The following is a 15,245-nucleotide window of genomic DNA, read 5'->3' as shown; positions in this document are numbered from 1 at the left end:
GAAAAACGACGACGGAAACACGGGTGGAAAAATTACGGGGGATGCAAAGAACAGAATGTAAAGGCAAAGCCTGGTTGGGTGAGCTGTTTATCAGCGGCACCAAAGGGAACCAAAAAGCCGACTAAAAGGCCCGTAAAGGCCTTCTACACCTGAAATACCGCAAGGTGTATTTTACAAAAAACAGGAGCTTCTGCCATGGCTCACCACTTTTCCGTGACTGAAAGATACCGTCTGTGGAGTAACTTGCAAAATACGCACTGCTTTCTGCACACTATTGGCCCAGAATTGAAGTAGATCGACTCCCGAGACATCAGCTCCCTCCTCAACTGGAAACGTATCATCGCCTAAGGCTGAACTGTGCATATATTTCGCCTTGGAGCGACGCCAAATCTGCACTGTGATAATTGTTCTTGTGTGGAAACAGTTGAACACATTTATTAGAATGTGCCGCCTACAAGGAACCGCGATGCCACTTCTTTGAAAACATTGAACGTCTGGAACAGGAACCAATAACTCTCAAGATTATTTTAGGACCATGGATTTGTCCCTCGAAGCAGCGCCAATTAGCTCTACGGAGTCTGTTGTCTGTTCTCTTATTTGGATGACATTGGCCTACTTTCAAAATTGTAAGTTACATGAAGCTCAGACCAAAAACCAAATTTGTGAAAGTCCGTTATCGCATAAAGTCCACGACAGTGTTTTGTCTTTTCCTTTCCTGCCCAGCTCTTTCTTGGGCCTTTTCTTCCCCCATGCCCATACCTCAGCAGAGAAGCATGTAGGCAACTGGAAACGCCGGCAAACCTGTCTGCTTTTTTAATAAAGAGCATTCTCTCTCTCTCTCTCTCTGCTTTTGAACTTTGCGCCACGCCCGTTACCACTGGGTCAGCCACCTAGACAGCACCCTCCGAAGCTTGTTCGTTTAGAAAGCCTGTAACATATAAGTGCTTAGTCTTTATAAAAAGAAAACCAGAGTCCTTTCACCAACCGTGTGAAGAGCGCACTGTCCAGTGAAACTGTTGCTCTGGTGGGATTTAGCCACATTGGGAATTTGATATATGTTGAACTGTGAGGACAGCGGAGAGAGGAGGGCAATGTGGGAAAGTCAGCTTACAAAGCCCAAGTTTATACACCATTCCTTAAAGACGGCTTCCCCTTTATACGTACGCCCATGCATTGCTCGGAAGACATTTTTCAGGGGCAATGTAAATTGTCTTATATCAAAATATTGAGGCCCTAGAACTTTGGTTCTCTCGCTGAAAATTGGTCGACGCTCGCGCCATTGAGTTTCTCACTAGCTCACATTTAAAAACTGCATGCCGTAGACCATCTTTCCTCCATGCCGTAGACGGTCTGCTGGATCCCAGCAGAGTTCTGATCTGTTCCGGATTCTGATCCTAGCCGTAGACAGCTGCGCTGTAAAAATACTTCTGCAAATGATATGCAAATAATCACTACTATTGTTATGACGTCACTACGACGCCATTTTTTGCCGTCTTTCAAGAGATTGCCTAAAACATGCCTAAAAATGCGGGAATATTGTCAAATATGCAAATAATCACAATATTGTTATGACGTCATGATGACGTCATTCTTGTTGGTTTTCTAGAAATTGCCTCAAAAAAGCGAGAAAGTAGTTCCAGAACTTTCCACGTCGTTCGCTCTACAACGGTTCAAATAATCATATCAAAAAAAAAAAAAGAAAGGCGACGTTGTCGGCTGGCCGTTGGTGCGTACGTGCTCGACGCCTCCCTGTTCTGCGCGCTCGTGCTGGTCCTGCGTTTTAGTGGGTGCGCTGGGCACAGACTGTGTGCTTTTTAGCCTTTGAAGTGCAATTTGTACGGCTGTGCTGCCTGCTTGTGAATGCCTACCGAGCGCGTGAAGTGTTTGCCCATCGACCGTTGTAAGTATGTATTGGACTGGACCTACACAGCCACTTTGGTGGAAGATTAGCTCGTTGAGGGAAGGTTCCGTTGCCTGCATGGTTTTGCTGGCCTGCCTGGCTTTAGTCCGGGAGCACACTTTATCGAAATGATGCTTTAGTAGCTGGAAGTACCGGCCTTGACTGAGAGGCTTCTCCTTAAAGTGTCGTTTCTTGGCGTCCACCTAGCTGCATAGTTGCGCTTTAAAAGCGAGAGCTCAGCCTCAGCTGTTCGCGCCGACCCCATCCCGCACATTTCTTCCTAAATCATGTGTTATAATTGGGTAATACACGATACTGGATATTATTTGACGGTATTTGACGTTGCGGATGTTTTACATCGCGAAATCAGAAGAACGCACGCAGGGCAAGGTAGAACTCTTGGAAACATTTCTCGCACTAAGCTAAAGACTGACTGCGCAGCAGCATACTTGCACATGTCACTTGTGTGTTCTGTGGCAAATTTGTCCTGTCAGTCTCGTGCTTAGCGCAATTAATGTTTTAGAGCTTTCCAGCGGTGGTTGAACACTGACAATTAGCATACTCTGTTTATCGATCCTCTGGCTACAACGCGTCGAAGTAGGTTCGCCAGAACATAGGAAGTTGCAAGAGCGGAAGCTTCGGCGAGTTGGTAATACATTGCATTGGTGGGAAGCGCGCGGGGACAAAAAAAGAAAACAAAAACATAGACGAGACGAAGCGTTTCGTCTCGTATATTTTGTTTTCTTCTCATGTCCCCGTGTTGGCGCTTCCCGCCAGTGCGATAGGAAGTTCTTTAAGTATTTAGAACACAGTAGTAGCACGTCCAGCGCAAGCCTCTTGTAGTCTAGCTGTAGGCGTATCGCTCTAGATGCCTATAAAAGTGTCGTCGCGCGTATTCAAAGAGCTTAAACTATTTGTAATGTCGGTTTCATGCGTTTGAAGTTCACGAAAAGGTGACGCTATTTATCGTGCCTAGCAGTGTAAAATGCTTACGCTGTTTCCTCAAAGTTAGTTTGCAGACTGAGCTTACATAGCCTGCCGAGATAATCGAGCAGACCCTAATGTGTTCAGTATCAGTAGAGGTCGTTACATCTTTTTCTTTTTTACAATGATAGAGACGGTGCTGCAAACCAAGCTCAAACTGTATCATCCAACGGGCTACCTTACTGCACTGAAACCGTTGCGGCAATTTTGTTTGCCAATTCCTGTTTTATTCACCTGGCACAATGCTTCGTATGACATCAAAATAGGCAGCATGCGAGCACTCAATTCTGCCCTCCACTTTCTTTTCGTTGCAGGACTGTTTGCATCTGCGTGCGCGCAGTCTGAAAATGGCCACCGCTCGTCCCTCTCCACCCCGGGGGCACGTCAGAAGACCGCCCAACGGCCGGGACAGCGGCACCTCGGCTGTCAAAGTGGGCCCCACCGATGCAACACCCGAGCGACCGTCCAGTCGCAACACTGCGTCGCCGGAGGACAGCTGCGCCATCTGCCTGGGTGCCCCGGAGAACAAGTCGTTCACAGACAGTTGCTTCCACACCTTCTGCTTTGCTTGCCTGGCCGAATGGGCCAAGGTGAAGGCCGAATGCCCCCTCTGCAAGCAGCGGTTCAAGAGCATCATCCACAGCGTCCGCTCACTCGAAGACTACGACCAGTACTTCGTCAACGAGCTGCAGCGTGCTCCGGAGTCCGTGGCGGACTACTATGACCGGAGGTTCCGGTACACAACCACAATGACTGCTGGGTGGCGGGAGGAGGTGATAATGCGTCAGCATCAGGAGCGCGTAAGGCAGGCCACGATAGCGGCGCAGTCGCGCAGGCAGCAGGCCCGGTTCATACCCCGAGGAGCCATAACTAGCGCCGAGCGGCAGGAGCTCTACGGTCTTGACCTGTGGGCCGTACCCAGCTATTCTCACTTCCGTGAGTCGTCGCCACGCTTCTACCGCGAGAACCCGGCGTGCACCCACCGGCTTGTTCCATGGCTCAACCGTGAGCTGAATGCACTCATACCGAGCCAAAGCCGTGTCCGATCCACCATGGATGTCATAATGTCGCTCATTCTGGCCTACGACATCCGGCATCCGGCCTTTGCCTCCGCCTTGCGTCCCTTCCTCGACCAATACGTGGAGCACTTTGTCTACGAGTTCTACCTGTTTGCCACCTCGGTGCACGACATGGTCGGGTATGACAGGAACACCGTGTACAAGTCCCGCAGCCAGGCATACTGCCGGGGTGACCCCGTCAGCCGGTTCCGAGTGGTTCTGGCGGAACAGAATCGGACAGCGTCGCAGCCGACGACCGCCAGGCGGGAGTCTCCACAGCCGGGCCCCAGTGGTCTGGGAGCAGCGAGGCAGGAAGCGGTCACCGCGGTGGACAGCGACAGCGATTCCGACAGCTCCGACTGCATCCTCGTAAAGGTGGTCAAGCCGCAGCGAGAGCGGACGCCGGTCGTCATCGAGCTCACATCGTCGGATGACGAGGGGGATTTGTCAGCACCCGGCCCCTCCCAGGATCCCCAATCAGAAAGGGCGGCTGGAGCGAGCAATGCGAGCGAGTTTTCCACGTACCGCTGCCGTGCTCCCGAGTTTGATGACGTGACCACATCCTCGCCCGATTCTCGTGTGTACCACAACGTGTCGCCAGTGTCCCACAGCTCCCCCGGTCTTCGTGACATCTCACAGGCAGGCTCTTCGGAGTTTTGCGAAACGGGCGACACACCATCGGAATACGAGCGTCCCCAGATCAGAAACTCAAGGAGGCATTCCAGGTCCCCGCACGTCCGACGGCGAAGAACGTCTAGCAGCGAGACCAGTGTGGAGTCTACGTGGCGAAAGGCATCCACGAGCAGAAGCAGTTCAGGGGGGTATCCTCGACGTGCGCTTCGTGTTCGCAAGCATGAGCACGTCGTGGACGCGTGGGAGACCAGCTCGGACGAGGACGACGTGCCGGCTACAGAAGCGAGGACGCCGCGAAAGCTTGGCAGTGTTGTTGTTGCTGTCAACGGTGGAACGAGGCCACGCGACGCTGCAAGCCGGGAGCGCCACTCCTCACGTCACCATCGCAGGGGTCGTGAGCACAAGGCCCGAACAAGATCGCCAAGGCACAAGTACAGGCGTAACAGTTCTTCACAAGAATTTTAGCTATTCCTGCATGCAGCTCATTTTACTTGTTTGTCAATGTAAATAGTGTAAATATGTTTTAATAAAGTCACTGCGGGCCTAGTGTAAAGCCGTGGTGTAGTTTTTTACGTTGAATAAAAATGTAAATAGTGTAGATACTTTTTAATAAAGTGACTGCGGGCTTGGTGCAAAGCCATGCTAGGGTTTATTTTTACGCTGAATAAACTTGTCTCCATCTCAAATGCTATCAAGTCCTAGCATTTTCGCTTGAACATACAACGCTCAGTTGCAGCAGTAGTTAACACCACATGACTAAGTTTTGTGAGCAATCTCGTATAACGTCGACATTCTTTGCACAGTTCATCCCACATAAGTTGTATACAGTTGAACCTCGTTTTAAGAGACATGGATGTAAGAGACAAATGGGTATGAGACACTATTCACCCACATGGTTGGCTGCCCTATCTTTCCCATTAAATTGACCTCTGTTATAACAGACATCGGATGTAAAAGACGGTTGGTTATAAGGGACAAGTCATCCTTGAACTGTAATCAATAATCTCGCTTGTAACAGACATTTTAACTGCAGATGCAGTGCCACCAGTCACTAATTGCAGTTGCTTCCAATGTGGAAACACAGGTGGACAACAGACGCCTGCAGTCGCTATTTATTATAACTTCAGCAAACACACAGTGGTTCAGTCAGCTGTGAAATGACGATGAGAAGCGCTGCCAATGGAAATGCAACTTACAGAAGTGGCTGAAGTTTACTGCCATCCATTGGAGCGCGACCACACATGCGGGCTCTCCCACTCGCGTAGCTCCCAATCAAGAAGCATCGCAGACGTGGAGTCCTGCCAGCGTAATGAATAGCCTCACCACACAGCAGAAGAAGCTGTGCGCTCTGGCTATTCATCAGGCTTGCAAACTCGACATGTACGATTCATCTTCCACAAACAGTGAAAGGGAAAAAAGCTTGTAGAATCGGTTGTAAAAAACTAAATACAGTCATGAAGCACACAGATTCAGAACTGCTTTATAAATTCTGGGAGCCAAACATACATTACAATGAATCTTTTGCAACACGCTGTAGCATTCTTTTGAGCTTATTTTAGTCATACGGTGCCCACATTAAACTCGTACATCTCGTATAAGAGACAGAAACTGCTCCCTGGTACGTGTCTCTTATAAAGGGGTTCAACTGTAGTACATACTGTTGGTTTGCAGACTGCGAACCATCGTGGTTGGCCCGAGTGTCAGCAGATAAATTATATGGCAAGCCTTTGTTTAATTAGTGCTGAAACAGTCATTTCATTTCATGGAATAAGCACGGCATTTGTTTGCGACATCTTTTAAACAATAACTCGGTCACTATTTATGAGTTCACTCGACTTAATAGCAGTTGCCTCGGTTTTCTTCAATCGAATGATTCCTAGATGTCATGAGGTTTTTTTATTTAAAACTTTGCTTTGCAGCATAATACCGTGGGGATGTGAAATAAAAGAACTGGAACAAGTCTTCACAAACAACACGTAGAAAAAAAAACCAGGCTATGGTGGTGCAACTCAAAAACACCGAACATTGATGTCTGTCGAACACGTTATGAATGGCCAGGCTGAAGGGAGCATGAAGACTCGAACTTTCTTGCCACCTTCCCTCGTCCTCCATTTTTTTTTCTTGCTAATACAGTCAATCCCGGATATATCGAACTCTAAGGGGATCGCGCAATAGTTTGATATATCAATAATTCAAAATATAAAAAATACCCACCTGGAGCTTCTCTGAAAACTCTGCACATCACTGAGAGCTTGGAGAGACGGCGACAAGCAGTAGCTTCCCGATTTGCTCTTCAAAGCTCGAAAAATATGAAACAGCACGACGCCCACCGCACTTTAGGTATTCAGCACGAAAAAGCACGTGAGCTTCGCTAGCTTCTTCATCTCGTCACGAAGTTCATCAAGCTATCTTCAAGCTTACCATGCCATTTAAATGAGAAAGCCAGTCACCGTCTACTGCGCCGCCAAGGCCACGAATTACAGTGAATGCAGACACAAGCTCGGCTAGCGTAGGCGGTTGGGAACGTCGTCGACATAGCTAGTAAGGTCCGCTTTTCCGGTAATGGCAATGCGCACCACGATCGCCTCATCGTCGCAATCCACCACAGCTTGCACGTCGTCGTCAAGAGTTACGAACTTGCATGCTGTTGTGGCCCCGGGATTTCGCACGGGAATGATGACAGCTTTCGGTAATTCACTCTCGAGGCACTCAACACCGTTGCCTTTTGTATCCGAACGCCTCTCGTCTGGAGCCGCAACGCAGCTGCTTTGCTGAACCACTGCAGGAACACGCACACGAAATGTTCCAGGACGCCCGTGCTGCGCTGCCTTCGCCTTACGTCAGCTTGGTACGCAGTTTCGTGCCCAAACGTGCTGCGAGGAATTTCAAATTTCGAATGCCTCTGCAACCAACGACCACTTTTCGCTGGCCTCCACCCCGTCTAATGATGTCCGCCTTCATCGTTAAATCCAAATCCTTATGTTCTTTTCGCGACCATGTCTCCGGAGACACGCCGCCGAGAAAAAAACAAACACGCACCACGCCGCGCCAGTCTCCATGCCAGCAGAGCCGCTGCTGGGTAACAACATACAGTTTCTCTGTGTGGGTCACCGGTCTCTGGTCGGTATCCCCTTTCTATTTCGCATCCAATCACACCCTGCATTCTCATTGTCATGAGGCTATCCCATGCTAGTGTGTCGAGCAGGTGTTGAAGGCATTGAGTTACTTTGTAAGTACTGAAGGCCCCCAAAGTGACGCGACGTGCGATAAGTCATCGTCATCGCCCACAACTCCATCAGGAGAAGCACAGTTGCGGGGGCACTTGCGGCGTGGCGTTCGATATATGGAATGTGACGGTGAACAAGAGTTCGATACACGCGTACGAAAGTGCTATACTTTTGCATGGGATTTCTAGGGATGTTTAGACTGTTCGATATACTATGCAATAATTCAATATATCCGGGATCGACTGTATAATAATTGGACAAGCTTCAGTGGAGCAAAGCCTGTCGAAAAGCCCCTCGCAGCACTAAGCAGAAAGGAGGGAAAGGGTAAATTCAACGTGGAGTGCCACGCAGTGACAGCTCCTGAAAGCTTGCGGCCATGTGCCTCACCTTAGCCAAGGAAAGTGTTTCTGGGAACCTACACAAACGATGCTGAAAAACTCTGCAATAAGCATTTTAGTAGGGGTGTGCGAATATTCGAAATTTCGAATATTCGATTCGAATTTTTTGGTATTCGATTCGATTCGAACGACACTTTTATGGTTCGAAATATTCGAACCACCCAAAACTAAAAAAAAAAAAAAAAAATTCAGAGCGTGTCACAGCAGCAAAGTCGCGAAGCATATACACGGCGAACGGTACGTGGTTTCCCAGACGGTATCGGTGTTATTGTTTTCTGCTCGCGAAAACGCTCTGCGCACGCCCAACGCGCGCTGACACCGCCAGGAAACCACCCCCGCGCTGCACGCGGCGCGGCCGGCGGCGTCAACATGGCGTCGGCTCCAGCCGCGAAGTGGCGCGGGCGCTCGAGCGACCGTTTCTAATACCCCTGTCACACGGGCACTTTCAATCGCGATTGAGTCGATCCGGATCGAGCTCAATCCGGATCGGGCACCTGCTACACGGCAGTTTCAATCGCGATCGAGCTCGATCCCGCTCGAACTCAATCCTGGTTTCTCAAGCGCGATCGAGGCTTCCAAGCGCGATCGAACGAAAGCGGCGATACCACAGAACAGGGAGGATTTTAGAGAAGCAAAGGTCTAGCTTTGCCTGTAGTGCCAGAAAAAGCGTAGTGGCGGCGTCGTGAACTACCCAGTACGCCCGCTTGATGGCGCTGTAAACACGGCTTTGTAAACATGGCGGATGCTTTTTGCACAGGCCGCTTGAGCTCCTTAATAACATGGCTGCCCTCGCACGGCGGCCGCCGGCTCGCTGCTCCACGGCCGGACTCGACTCTCCTCCTCCCGCGCGCGAAAGGGGCGTCGAGTCCGGCCGTGGCTGCTCCTGCTGGCTCCTGGCTGGCACGCTGGTCGCGTGTTTACTTGCGCCGCGCTAGTGAAGTGATGTTACGCCAGGTGACCAGATGGCCTCGACTGGCACAGACCACAGTGAGCAGCAAGTGAGAACAAATCGTTTATTGACATCCGCAAGTTTACAGAGGCCAGGACATCATTTCATTTCGATCGCTGCAATTGTACGTCGCTTTCGTGACAACATTTTTTTTTTTTTTTGCCATAACAACTCGTTCACTTGCGCTAAGATTTCGAACGAAGGGCACAAATGAAGTATTGGCGGCGACAACGGTTTCCTTTGCACCGTCTTTCTAGCGGAGTGCATAACACTCACCTTCTGTTGGAAGAATCGAATATTCTGGCCTCGACAGCTGCCTTCCGATGCGGAATTTCCCACATTTGTCATTCCACAAGCACTCAATTCCCGTGTTTTGCCAGTCCTCTCAACAACTGATGGACGCAAAAGCACATAACAGCAATAACAGTCACGGACGAAACCGGTGCTCCGCGCACATTGAAACGGTCGGCCGTTGCAGCGGTTTCAATTTGAATTGGCGGCTTTGTGGTTGCGAATTCAGAAACGAGGTGGTGCACCAGTCGGCTGTTCGTAAAAAGTTGCGTACATTTTTGCTCAACGGATGTTTGATGCGGAACTTGTTAATAGTATTTTTAAATAACACATTGTAAGCGAACTGTGTGGGCTCTTTGAGTCACGGAATGAATGTTTTGTATTCTATACCAAAAGTAACATTTTGCCTGCGCCGTCTGGTGGGCTTGATGGTCGAAAACAGCGCTTTAGGTTGGTCACGTGGGGCGTCGATTTTTACGCCGCCTATAGGGAAGACAGGGAACGTCCAAGCTTGAGAGGCGATACCGGCGATACTCTCGTCCCCGCTCAGTAATGGCACAGAATGTGACAACTTCAACTAACACCACAAATTGTGTCAAATAACTTTATCCAAATAAGCGTGAGGTAATATTTACATAGTTAGGTATACGTACGACCGCGCGAAGTTACCAGATGCCGGCCGATGATGATGATGATGATGATTAAAGGCCTCCCCTTTGAATCGGGGTGACGGCGTGCGCCATCTAGCCTATCTTAGTAGTTTGAATGGTTTGAATTTAAATTTAGTCCCTCAACTCGGATTTCTTTTTAATTCTGCCCTGCCGCTACCCCTGGCTGGGATGTTATTTTATCGACTTCCCTGCTTTTTTTCCACCAATACTCTAGCCGCTGCTTAGTAATACCTACTGCTGACCAGTTAATGCTTCCATCAATTGCGAAGCCCAGTGCCTCAGGAAGTAGGACTTTCCCCCCAATTCTATCCGGCTGAATCTTTTCGCATCCTATTACTATGTGGTCGATTGTTTCTTTATCCCTGCCACATACAACACATGTCTCATCCTGGGACGAATATTTGCTCATGTAGGTTCGAGTTCTCAAGCAGCCAGCCCGCGCCTCAAAGAGCAACGCACTACCTTTATTGTTGTCATAAAAGTTCTCTTTCCGGATCTCTTTTTTGCTTGCTTTGTAGATTCCCAGCGATCCCTTCTTTTCCATCCTCTCTTTCCACATGAGCGTCTCTGTTTCCTTCACTTGCAAGTACATGGTTAGCGCCATCTGGCGAATACGAGCGCAACCCGTGCAACTTCTCAATCGCGATTGAAAACAGGCCTCTCAAGCTTGGACCCGTTCCCTGTCTTCCCTATAGGCGGCGTAAAAATCGACGCCCCACGTGACCAACCTAAAGCGCTGTTTTCGACCATCAAGCCCACCAGACGGCGCAGGCAAAATGTTACTTTTGGTATAGAATACAAAACATTCATTCCGTGACTCAAAGAGCCCACACAGTTCGCTTACAATGTGTTATTTAAAAATACTATTAACAAGTTCCGCATCAAACATCCGTTGAGCAAAAATGTACGCAACTTTTTACGAACAGCCGACTGGTGCACCACCTCGTTTCTGAATTCGCAACCACAAAGCCGCCAATTCAAATTGAAACCGCTGCAACGGCCGACCGTTTCAATGTGCGCGGAGCACCGGTTTCGTGACTGTTATTGCTGTTATGTGCTTTTGCGTCCATCAGTTGTTGAGAGGACTGGCAAAACACGGGAATTGAGTGCTTGTGGAATGACAAATGTGGGAAATTCCGCATCGGAAGGCAGCTGTCGAGGCCAGAATATTCGATTCTTCCAACAGAAGGTGAGTGTTATGCACTCCGCTAGAAAGACGGTGCAAAGGAAACCGTTGTCGCCGTCAATACTTCATTTGTGCCCTTCGTTCGAAATCTTAGCGCAAGTGAACGAGTTGTTATGGCAAAAAAAAAAAAAAAATGTTGTCACGAAAGCGACGTACAATTGCAGCGATCGAAATGAAATGATGTCCTGGCCTCTGTAAACTTGCGGATGTCAATAAACGATTTGTTCTCACTTGCTGCTCACTGTGGTCTGTGCCAGTCGAGGCCATCTGGTCACCTGGCGTAACATCACTTCACTAGCGCGGCGCAAGTAAACACGCGACCAGCGTGCCAGCCAGGAGCCAGCAGGAGCAGCCACGGCCGGACTCGACGCCCCTTTCGCGCGCGGGAGGAGGAGAGTCGAGTCCGGCCGTGGAGCAGCGAGCCGGCGGCCGCCGTGCGAGGGCAGCCATGTTATTAAGGAGCTCAAGCGGCCTGTACAAAAAGCATCCGCCATGTTTACAAAGCCGTGTTTACAGCGCCATCAAGCGGGCGTACTGGGTAGTTCACGACGCCGCCACTACGCTTTTTCTGGCACTACAGGCAAAGCTAGACCTTTGCTTCTCTCATGGAGGAAAGAAAAGGTTAGGAGAGGCCCTGACGTCACATTTGTGAAGCCGAGTCCCGCCATGACTTGAGCCCACGGAGCCCAGCACTCTATCCCATCATCCTTTGCTGTCTCCGGTTTGATTTGACTAACATGGCGTCGCCCTGCCCTCCCGCTTCGAAGCGAAAACAGCTTCGTCGCTAATTCCTCGGTGCGATGTCATGTTCTAAGCTGTTGATTTCGCCTTCAATTTGCCCATTCTAACCCTCACCCAAAGTTTCAATCGAAAAACGGCCTTCGTTTTTGAGATAGAAGGACGATTTTTCAGCTCTTAAGCCTGGCAAAGTAGCGTTTGTCGTCGTCATAGCAACAGGCTCGCGGGATGGCGAACGCAGACGCCTCCGACGGCAGAGTTTTCAAACTGGCCTAATCTAAAAACGTTTGTCGTAGTGACTGCGCTGGTTTGCAAGCGTAGCGAGGCAGTGAAATACCAAGCGCCGTAAAAATTTGTCCGTTCTATTTGCCCAAATTTGGCCGCCGCAGTTATAAACAAGTAAGCAACATTGTGTATGGGCTCAAGAAAAATGACGTAACTTCCTCCACACTTTTCGCAATGCATTGGGATGCCAGGGGCCTCTCCTGAGTATTCTTTCCTCCATGGCTTCTCTAAAATCCTCCCTGTTCTGTGATTGAAACGGGCCGTGTAGCAGCGGCAGTACGTCGAGCGCGCTCGAAAACTCGATCGCGATTCACTTCAATCGCGATTGAAAGTGCCCGTGTGACAGGGGTATAAACGCTCTTTAAAAGGCGGCTCAAGGGAGACACAAAGTTGCTTGTGCGGTAAAGGAGCTGATAATGCATGCGAAAACGGTATTATAAAACATCATCCGCGCCGCTAGAAAGCGCCCGTAAAGTATTTGCCGGGGTGCTAAGCCTAACTATGTCCGGCGGAGCCAAGCCGGCTGTCTCGATCTCATCGCAAGTAGTCAGGCTCCTCCATTCTGCCGCGCGCGCCTCGTGCGTCATTTTCTGACCGAGGTAGGCGCTACCGCCGGCGCGAAATCGTCGATGCGGGCGTGAAAATACAGCGCTTGCAGAGCCGAGCTAGGCGAGCGAATCGCGTGCAAAAACGCACCATGCGGTTCACGCTTGACTGTTGCGGCATGTAGTGAGCTTGGGCACAGCGAGTGAGGAGACGAGCGCGAAGCTTTACGTGCTCCAGAAAGGACTGCTTTGCGACATGGGGGTTAAAAAAAGCAGAAAAAATCACGAATTTCTTCACGCGAAAGTAAGAGAAGAAATAAATGAAAACTTTTTTCAGCGCTCAATTATTTGGTCTGTGGTTCATACGAATTTCGGATGATACGAATATTTTTCGTGGTCCCGCAAGATTAGTATCATCGAGATTTTACTGTATCAGCGCGCGGCAATGTGCACGGGCTCGGGCATGCCAGCCACTAGTGTCTCAAGTGAGCGGCTGCTTTCGGTATCTGGTGGAGTCGTGACGAGCAGAAGGTTGTCGCTGCTCCCCGAACATGTCGAGCAGTTAACCTTTCTGCATGTTAACATTTAAGTGAGTGCAGACCTTAACCTGTTGAGTGCAATGGTATTGTGTAATTTCTAATTTTACTTTGTATGATTTGTTGTGCAATAAAGTTGCAGTTTTTGTGTCTCTAGGTGGTGAAAACTTTAATTTTACAAAAAACAATAAGTATTCGTATTCGAAAAATATTCGATTCGATTCGAACTTTGTTTTTATTATTCGAATTCGCTTCGAAATTAAAAAATTGATATTCGCACACCCCTACATTTTAGACTAAAGCTTATACCCTGAAGAACTCAAACCCAAGAGTTCTTTTTCATATCTTCTGTTTTAGCACCACAATTTAGCGTTGACCATAGTGGCACAGCCTAAAAAATCCAGCAGAAAATTTCCAGATGGCCTGGGAACCTCGCATGTTTGTCATGCAAGTCTAAAAAAGAGAAACTTTATTTAGTGATTCGAGTACGAGCTGCGCCGTTAATACGCGTAACGAAACATCCACTTTTACGTACCATACTTCAAAGGCACAGAAGTTACCATATACCTTTTCTCCTTGTTTGTGCGGGCGAGGTTAACAGAAAGCTGCCATGGGAAGATGCGCACACTTTTTTAATTTCCTTACTGCTCGGTTTTCTTTGGCGTACCCGTTTAGTCTTTCAGCTAAGGCTACGGCGAACACTTTAATTGATAATCTGTCCCCAGTGCCTGTTTATAGCCAGCCCTACTTGCGGGACCACGACAGCAGTGTTTTAGGTTGTGTCAAGTGTATGCGCGTGCCACCAAATGAAACAACGCTTTTTATTTAAACTTCATTCGCAAACGGTTCCAGTTAAAACATGGTTGCACAAAAGAGGGATGTTGATCCCTTGGTCAGACAACTGCTGCTTGTGCAATCAACCAGAGACCATCGATCTTTGTTTTGCATTGTGCCGTGACGCGGTGTTTTTCTGGGACTTTTTGCAACGGGGCGCCTAAAAAGGACATTGACATCACTCCGTACACCATTTGAAGACGTTAATCAGGTGCCCTACGACGTTTTTTGTTCTGCTAGGATTGTTTCGCTTGTGAATATGCCGCATGATTTATTGGCATGCAAACCCCCTAAGCCAACCAGGTGCTTTTTTCGGAAACAGGCAGTGTTGGTGGAATTTATGTGGCGCAAAGTGATCCACCAGAGTGGCTGCATCTTTTGGATGCGTGTGTCTGCTTGCTCAAGTTTTGAAATGGCGCCAATCTTAGATTGATGCGCTTACTGTTCCCTGTCTATTATATTTTATATTGTGTGTCCATTGTCATGTCTGAATATGACTAAATTTTCCATGCATTAAAAACAAATACGAGTTCTCGGAGAAGGTGGTGTTCTGCAGTCCTTCAACAGTGACGGTCTTTGCGGAGGCACCCAGAGTGTTTCAATGTGGGCAGCCAACAGGGACCACAGGGCGGCCTGTGGATTCTAGTAGGGGAGTGGCCAAGCTTGACCACGAGTGGGGAATATCAGGGGGGTAAGGAATCATCATCTCGACAGTCACGACATACCTGACATCACGACATACCTGACAGCGTGGACAGCCAGTATACTTTTGTATGTAATAAGAGAAAGAGACCACAAGGAAGGGACAATGTCTGCTCATGTCTAATATGTGTAGCGTGCCTGCGTGACATAAATTTCAAAGAGGGAAGCAGCTTTCCTGCTGCCCGGACAATGCCGAGATGTTTATGATGCATCGCTCTATCCTCCCTTGGATTGCGTTCTTCAGGCCATGGCCGAGGGTGGCCGGCGAAAGAGCGTTGTAGGCCAGAGTGTGAGCTCATTCAAGGTGG

At 49.0% G+C, this 15,245-nt stretch overlaps 1 protein-coding gene across 3 annotated transcripts; it reads left to right on the top strand.

Annotated features, from left to right (window-relative positions):
• The first annotated feature begins 1,653 nt into the window (after positions 1–1,653).
• On the top strand, positions 1,654–5,122 carry LOC144150052 (E3 ubiquitin-protein ligase Topors-like). Of its 3 annotated transcripts, none has more exons than XM_077681852.1 (2): positions 1,654–1,787; positions 3,199–5,122. In XM_077681852.1, exon 2 carries the CDS (start codon positions 3,232–3,234, stop codon positions 5,038–5,040), a length of 1,809 nt encoding a protein of 602 aa, XP_077537978.1. In that variant the 5' UTR covers positions 1,654–1,787; positions 3,199–3,231; the 3' UTR covers positions 5,041–5,122. The 3 variants fall into 3 exon arrangements, with proteins under 3 accessions (XP_077537978.1, XP_077537977.1, XP_077537976.1); XM_077681851.1 differs by having other exon boundaries at positions 1,670–1,904; XM_077681850.1 differs by having other exon boundaries at positions 1,673–1,900.
• The last annotated feature ends 10,123 nt before the right edge of the window (positions 5,123–15,245 follow it).

The sequence above is a fragment of the Haemaphysalis longicornis genome, unplaced genomic scaffold, assembly GCF_048455015.1.
Source record: "Haemaphysalis longicornis isolate Haplotype H1 unplaced genomic scaffold, Haemaphysalis longicornis Haplotype H1 scaffold_8, whole genome shotgun sequence".
NCBI classification, from domain to species: Eukaryota; Metazoa; Arthropoda; class Arachnida; order Ixodida; family Ixodidae; genus Haemaphysalis; species Haemaphysalis longicornis.
Note: the sequence above shows the minus strand (reverse complement) of the source record. Positions and strands in the feature narration are given on the sequence as shown.